Source organism: Lipotes vexillifer, unplaced genomic scaffold, assembly GCF_000442215.2.
Source record: "Lipotes vexillifer unplaced genomic scaffold, Lipotes_vexillifer_v1.1 scaffold1201, whole genome shotgun sequence".
NCBI lineage: Eukaryota > Metazoa > Chordata > Mammalia > Artiodactyla > Lipotidae > Lipotes > Lipotes vexillifer.
This window is the reverse complement of record NW_006783542.1, coordinates 1,216,608-1,223,796: the sequence shown is the minus strand read 5'-3', so window position 1 is coordinate 1,223,796 and position 7,189 is coordinate 1,216,608. Positions and strand designations below refer to the sequence as shown.

The 7,189-nt window shown below is 57.2% G+C and overlaps 1 protein-coding gene across 1 annotated transcript in view; it reads right to left on the bottom strand.

The window, feature by feature from the left end:
* IGFN1 (immunoglobulin like and fibronectin type III domain containing 1) overlaps window positions 1-7,189 on the bottom strand; it is a 76,126-nt gene that overhangs the window by 50,310 nt on the left and 18,627 nt on the right. The window contains 5 exon segments of the mRNA XM_007472405.1: window positions 462-721; window positions 1,442-1,714; window positions 2,744-2,912; window positions 5,044-5,071; window positions 5,073-5,155. Coding sequence (XP_007472467.1) covers window positions 462-721; window positions 1,442-1,714; window positions 2,744-2,912; window positions 5,044-5,071; window positions 5,073-5,155 — 813 coding nt within the window.

Sequence of the window (7,189 nt, the reverse complement as noted above, 5' to 3'; positions counted from 1 at the left end):
CCCAGGCCGCCCTCTCCCCCTACCTCATCCGGGCTCTGCCCCTGCAAAATCTCCATCCCCTCCCCTTCTGACCGAGACCCCACATGACCAGCCTGGGACCCCTGCGGGGCCCACTCTCTGGTCCCAGGTCCCAGCTGAGCATCCCAGGGCTGCTCCTGACTGAGCCTGAGCAGCCAACTCCTGGGATCCTCGCCATGCCCCTTCCCTCCCCCACTGCACCCCAGCCCTCCAGCCTGAGGATGCCGGGACCCAGCCTTCCTGCCTCCTGCCGTCCCAGAGCATCCGTCCCCCTCGCTGTCGCTGCTACGACCTCGAGGTTGGTCCCCTGCGAGGCCCAGCCCTGATTCTAGGCCCTCCCCTGAGCCCCCTGGAAGGCTCCTGTCCCTGCATCCCTCTCCATGGAGCTGATTTTCACCAAGAGGAGTGACTCTGCCCCCTTCTTCCAGAAAGCCCTTTCTTGCCGGTCCAGGGCCCCAGGCTGAGTCGGCCGCCTCCTCGTCCCCCATCAAAGTGTAGCTGCGCCCACCCAGGCCACCTCTGTCTGGGCCGGCTGTGAGCCCAGAAGCCAGCCCGGCCCCCTGGAGGCAGCTCCCTGTGGGGTCCTGCTCTCTGGGTCTCCCCCGCTCGCCACAGATGCTTCTGGAATCTTCTGGGCTCTGGGCTCCTTGTACCTGCTGCTGGTGGTCGGTGCTTGCGGTCCGAAGGCTTTTATCCTTCTCAGCTTTGGTGGGAGGTCACGCCCCCAGAGAAAGACAGGAGAAAAGACCTGTGAACTCAGGCCAAGCCACCTCTCGGACCCCAGCAGCTTTGCCTGACCCTCAGTTTCCCCAGCAGGGAAACAAGCCGACCATCTCCAGAGGAAGCCAGAATGTGGCAGCTCATTGGTGGATAAATCCCATCATCACCTCCCCCAGTCCTGTATCCGAGGCCACCCCAGCTTGCTAGGTGGCTCAGGAGGAGTTTTAGAGAAAATACAGAAGCCAAAAGCCATTTGCCATGAGCAGGTGGCTGGTTTTAAAAAACATCTACTTGCCCTACTGCCTGCCTCACAAATGTCCAGTTTACAGTTTCCTAGGATCACCTTGAACCCAGAACCCTAGGGGAGTTTAAGGGTATCCTTTGGCCCAACCCAGGGGCTTCTCATCCATAGTGGACCTGGGCCACTGTCCCAAGCCCTGTCCAGGACGTTAGGGCCATCCTGGATATGTGCCCAGTGGAGCAGATGCCACTGAGGAGCGCTGGGCTGGCCGTGAAGGGCCTGCACTTGCAGGCATCAAGCATAGATCTAGGGGGTCCTTCCTCATTCTCTGCGGGGGGGAGGAATCTCCAAAGCAGGGGACTGGCAACAGAAGCTCTGCCCCAACCTTCCTCCTGCCCTCCTGGGCCCTGAGGTCTCGCCACCGCGGCAGAGGTGGGGAAAGACCGGGGGTGGCCCACTCACCTTCAACCACCAGCCAGGCGCTGCAGGCGTGGAGCTTGGTGCCGAGGGAGTAGAGGCCCATGTCTGAGAAACAGGCCCTTCTCGCCAGAAGCTGGTGGGTCAGCCCATCACTGGACACGAACACCTCGTATCTGTCACTCAGCCGGAGCGGCCGGTGCCGGCAATGCCAAGTGGCGCTGGGGCAGGGGCCAGAGAGAGTGCCCTCGAGGATCGCATCGCCCTGCTCTCCGCAGTGGGCACAGGCCAGCAGGACCACCACCTGGGGCAGGACGGCTGCTGGGGAGCAGGACACAGTGTGACCCGACGCAGGGCGCTGGGAGCTCAGCTTAGCCACAGCTCCCTGTCACCTTGGACAGGCCACTCCTTGCCCCAGGTATCAGTTTCCCCACACAAAGTGAGGAGTTATAATTAGGTTGTGAACAGTCAGACTCGGGCTCTGGAATTCTGGAATTCTAAATCTGACCGTTCTATGTGGGGGCAGGTAGGTACAGAAAGGAAACCAACAGGCTGAGCACAGTGCTTTATGCCTGCCGTCTGATTAATCCTCACAACCACCTCCAAGGCAGGTGTTATTATTTCCCTTTTACAGGTGAGAACATTGAGGCTTTACAAGTTATATGGCTTGCCCAGCTAAGACGTGGTCCAGACGGAATTCACAGCCTGGTCTGGCTGCCCCCAGAGCCCTGCCCCCTTCCGCGCCCACCACGCCAGGCCAGCTGGAGGTCTACCCACTCCCCCTTCAGCCTTGACTTAGCCCGACTGTATGATTTACCTGCCCGCCCCAAGCCTCTCCACCCTCCAACGCCCCTTGAGCTGTCAGGTGCTGGGGCAGGAGTGGGGGGAGTGGCAGTGGGAAGGGACAGAGCTTGATGGGGGGGGAGGGACAGTCCCGGTGGGGTGTGGGCATGGGAGGCAGGGAGGGGAGGGGTCTGCACAGGGCAGGAGCGTGCCGACCTGGTGGAGATTCTTGCTGGGGGGTCGTGGGAGGGGAGGACCCACATCAGAGAGGAGGCCGTAGAATTAGGCAGATCTGATCTGAGAATGAGTGGACGCTGTGGACAGCCTGTGAGCGAGGTGAGAGCCAGGTACCCCACGTCTGAGACCCTCAGTGGAGCCCAGCCCAGCACCAGAAGAACACAGACCTCGGACCAAGATTTTGAAGAGGCATCATCATAATTTAACCATTTGGGTACCCGTTCCTCTCCCCAGCTGCGAGGGGGGCCGTGTCACGTTCACCTACGCCCCGCAATGGAACCGAGATGAGCGCCCCCCACTCAGACTTCGCCAGGGCAGACCACTCACTGCTGGCCTCCAGCTCCATGCAGGAGACGTCGGCATCCGGCACCCTGACCCGGTAAATGGCAGCGTCCTCCGGCCACAGGTCTCGGATCTGGAACTGGTAGTGCTTCCCCAGATGCTGCAGGCAGTGCTTGGTCTGGTTGTCAAAGCCACAGGGGGCCGTCTCGCCATCCTGAGGCCAGGAGAGGAAGAGGGGGCTCCAGGGCCTCAGTGGGTCCACAGCACCTCCTGCCCCCATCCTGCTTGCCGACGACCGGCCGGGGCACCAAACAACACCAGCAGCGCTGGACGATAAAGGGGTGGGGCGGAGAGGGGCGGGGTGGAGGCCCAGAGCGCGTAGTGGAGGGAAAGCAATGCTCTAGGAATATCCATGGCTCTTACCACGTTGTAAATGATCTGCTGAGTTTACGCAAGAGACACCCGAGATTGCTGAGTCGGCACTGCGGCAGGTGGAGCAGAGCTCCTACCCGAGCAGGGGCCGGGAAAGAGCGGGTGGGGCCGGGCCCCCAGGCATTCATTCATGAGGAACCAGAGTACTACCAGCGACTGATGCACGCACCCACCTTAGCCAAGCCCTGGAACGACTGGCTACTTGCTGAAAAACAGATGGTCCCTGCTCTACAAGGGTTTGTCTTGTGATTATTTTTTGGCTCTACAATGGTGCGAAGGTGGTGCACATTGAGTAGAAACTGTACCTGGAATTTTGACTTTTGATTTTTCCCGGGCTAGTGCTGGGCAGTGCAGCCCCAGCTCCCGGGCAGCCCGCCATCACGAGGGTGAACCACCGACACACCGAGGACCATTCTGTACCAGACAGCCATCTGCTTTTCGCTCTCGGTACAGTATTCAATCAATTACAGGAGCTACTCAACACTTTATGACAAAATAGGCTTTCTCTTAGATAATTTTGCCCAACTCTAGGCTGATACAAGTCTTCTGAGCATGTTTAAGGAGGGCTGGGTTGACCTATGTATGGTGTTCGGTAGGTTAGGTGTATTCAATGTGTTTTCTTTTTTTAATTTTATTTATTTTATTTTTGGCTGCGTTGGGTCTTTGTTGCGGGCTTTCTCTAGTTGCGGCGAGCTGAGGTTACTCTTCATTGCGGTGCGCGGGCTTCTCATTGCGGTGGCTTCTCTTGTGGATCACATGCTCTAGGTGCACAGGCTCAGTAGTTGTGGCTCACGGGCTTAGTTGCTCCACGGCACGTGGGATCTTCCCGGACCAGGGCTCGAACCCGTGTCCCCTGCAATGCCAGGCATTTTCTTAACCACTGTGCCACCAGGGAAGCCCTCAATGTATTTTCGCCTTATGATATTTTCAACTTACAAGGGGTTTAAAGGGACGTAACCCCATCATAGGTCGAGGAAGATCCGTATTAACAGTAGCTAACACTTAGCTGCCTGATGTGTGCCAGGCACTGTTTCAGGTACTCGGACACATCAGTGAATAAAACAAAGATTCCTGCCCTCAGGAAACTAAAGTTCTACGGGGAGACAGAGAAATAATAAGCATCATAAACATGTAAATGATATAACGTTTGCTAGAAAGAGATAGAACTTGGGGTCGGGGGGAGATCAAAGAGTATGTGGGTCCAGGAGCCGGATGGGGCTGGGCACACAAGGCACTACACAGGGGGGCCGGGGAGTCACTGGGGGGCGGCAGTTAGCCGTGTGGATGAGGGGCAGAGCACGGCAGACAGAGGGAGCAGGGAGCAAAGGAACGGGGGTGAGCTGGGGGTGAGGGGTGACGGGGCAAGCAAGGGCCGGGCAGCCAGGGGGAGGTTGAGCGGAGAAGCAAATCACGCACTATCTCGTTTATCATTTCAACACGCCAGGAGACAAGTCCTGCATTATCCTCATGTCACAAATGAGGCAACCAAGGCACAGAGAAAGTAAGCACCTTTCCTGCGGTCACACAGCCAGGAACTGGTGGAGCCAGGAGGAGTCTGACCACGGGACAGTGTGATGCTTTGCTGCCGCCCCCTGCAGCACCCCTCTCCAGACACCAACCCTACCACCACCTGGTTGATGTGTCATTACTCCTGGAGTCCTTGCAGCGATGTGTCTGCTGAGAGAGAGCTCAGAGGAGAGGGGTGCACTTCTCAGAACCCTCTTTTGACCCCGTGCCCTGGCTGGAAGGCCTGGTCGCTCGGTGAGAGGTCAGAGGCCTCCCTGGACTGTCTCCACCAGGGTTTGAGCTGACCCCAAGCAAAGCAGGAACTCCACGGGAGGCGGGGCTCATCCCCCCAGGACCAGCAGCATCCCTGCCAAGAGCCCCCCACTCGCTGGCCCCTCCAGCCTCACCTTATACAGGTAAAGATTGTTCTCAGAACTCGAGATCCAGCTCCAGGTCAAATGTTGCGATCCCCTCCTTGTTGACCTTGATGTGTCTCGGGCTGGAGATGGCGTTGATGTACTGGGGAAGACAAACCAGCCAAGGGAGAGACATATATATACCTTAGGGCAAGATAAGACAGCAGTTGTGAAGACTCGCAGCTCAGTGGTGTCAATGGTGAAGATTAGCCGGAAGCTCAGCCACCAGGTCAACGGGAAGCTCAGGGATGGAGATGCTGACCTTCTGTGACCCCCGTGGCTTCAGTCAACTGAAGCCTGGACTCTGTCGATCCCTGCCCCGATTCTATGCTGACTTCTCCCCTGCTCGGGCCCCTTCACGAACACGCATGTACCCTTAGCTTAAAACCTCCACAGTCTTACTGTTGGGGAAGCACGGCTTTGGGAAAGTTCCCATGTTCTCCTTACTTGATGCAAGTAATGAATCCTTCCTTCTCCTGATCTTTGGCCTGGCTGTGTCTTTTGGCTCGACACCCACCAAGAGGTGAACCCAGTTTTTTGGGTAAGAGGACCTCTGCCCCGCTGAAACCGTGCACCTCAGATTGGGACTTGAACGCATGCGGCCGGGACTCGAACCCGGCCAAAACCCATGGTCTTCCAACTGAGATCACACACCTTGTTTCAGGACTTAATGAAGCTCACGTTCTTCTTTTTTTTTTTTAATTTAATTAATTTATTTATTTTTGGCTGCATTGGGTCTTCGTTGCTGTGCGCGGGCTTCCTCTAGTTGCGGCGAGCGGGGGCTACTCTTTGTTGCAGTGCGCGGGCTTCTCATTGCAGTGGCTTCTCTTGTTGTGGATCACAGGCTCTAAGCGCGTGGGCTTCAGTAGTTGCAGCTCGCTGCGGGCTCAGCAGTTGTGGCTCGCAGGCTGTAGAGCTCAGGCTCAGTAGTTGTGGTACACGGGCTTAGTTGCTCCGCGGCATGTGGGATCTTCCCGGACCAGGGCTCGAACCCGTGTCCCCTGCATTGGCAGGCGGATTCTTAACCACTGCACTGCCAGGGAAGCCCGAAGCTCAGGTTCTGATGTCTCGTTGCAGAAAGAATTCAGTGACAGAGAAAGTGATAGGTAAGAAGTGGATTTATTTAGAGAGAAGCGCACTCCACAGACAGAGCGGGCCACCTCAGAAGGCGAGAAAGGCACCAGGGTCTGGGGCTGTCAGCTTTTATAGGGGTGGGTAATTTCATAGGCTAATGAGTGGGAGGAGTATTCCAGCTATTTCAGGAAGGGGCGGGGATTTCCGGGAAATGGGCCACCGCCCACTTTTGATCCTTCTGGTCGGCCTTGGAACTGTCATGGCGCCTGTGGGCGTGTCATTCAGCTTGCTGATGTGTTACAGTGAGCGTATCCTGAGGCTCACGGTCTAGTGGAAGCCCACTCGTCCGCCATCTAGGACCCACTCGGCTCTAATCAGTTTATGTCATGTCCTCAGGCTACGTCAACCATTCTTTCAAAGGTTGTGCCCTGCCCCCTTCCCTCCTGTTTCACCCTCAAACTTCTTGGGCAGTTTAAAGAGGATGTGACAGACACATTCATTCCCACAATAGCTACGGGAAAGCTCTGCCCAGTGACATAGGTGAGATCCAGGTATGCACTGCATGGGTATTTGTTGAACAGCTGCTGTGTGCCGGTGGGAGCTGGGGTCCTGCCTTCAGGGTTTCCAGTCTGACTCATGTTCTAGCCAAGGATCCAGGCAAGCACGTGATTGTAATGAAGCAACGGGATTGTCAGGGCTCAACAATCCGAGGAGGCTTCCTGGAGAAAGTGACAGGAAGAGCAGGACTTAGCTAAGCGCAGAAGATGGAGGAAAACTGTTCCGGGAGAGAGAACAGCATATGCAGAGGCCTCGGGGTAGAAAAGACAGAGATGCCCCGGAGGAAATGAAATCATTCTGTCTGAGAGGATTCCTTTGGGCCCCTTCCCACCAAAGACTTCGCAGACAGGGACTTCCCTGGTGGCGCAGTAGTTGAGAGTCCGCCTGCCCATGCAGGGGACACGGGTTCGTGCCCCGGTCGGGGAAGCGCCCACATGCCGCGGAGCAGCTGGGCCCGTGGGCCATGGCCGCTGAGCCTGCGCGTCCGGAGCCTGTGCTCCGCAAT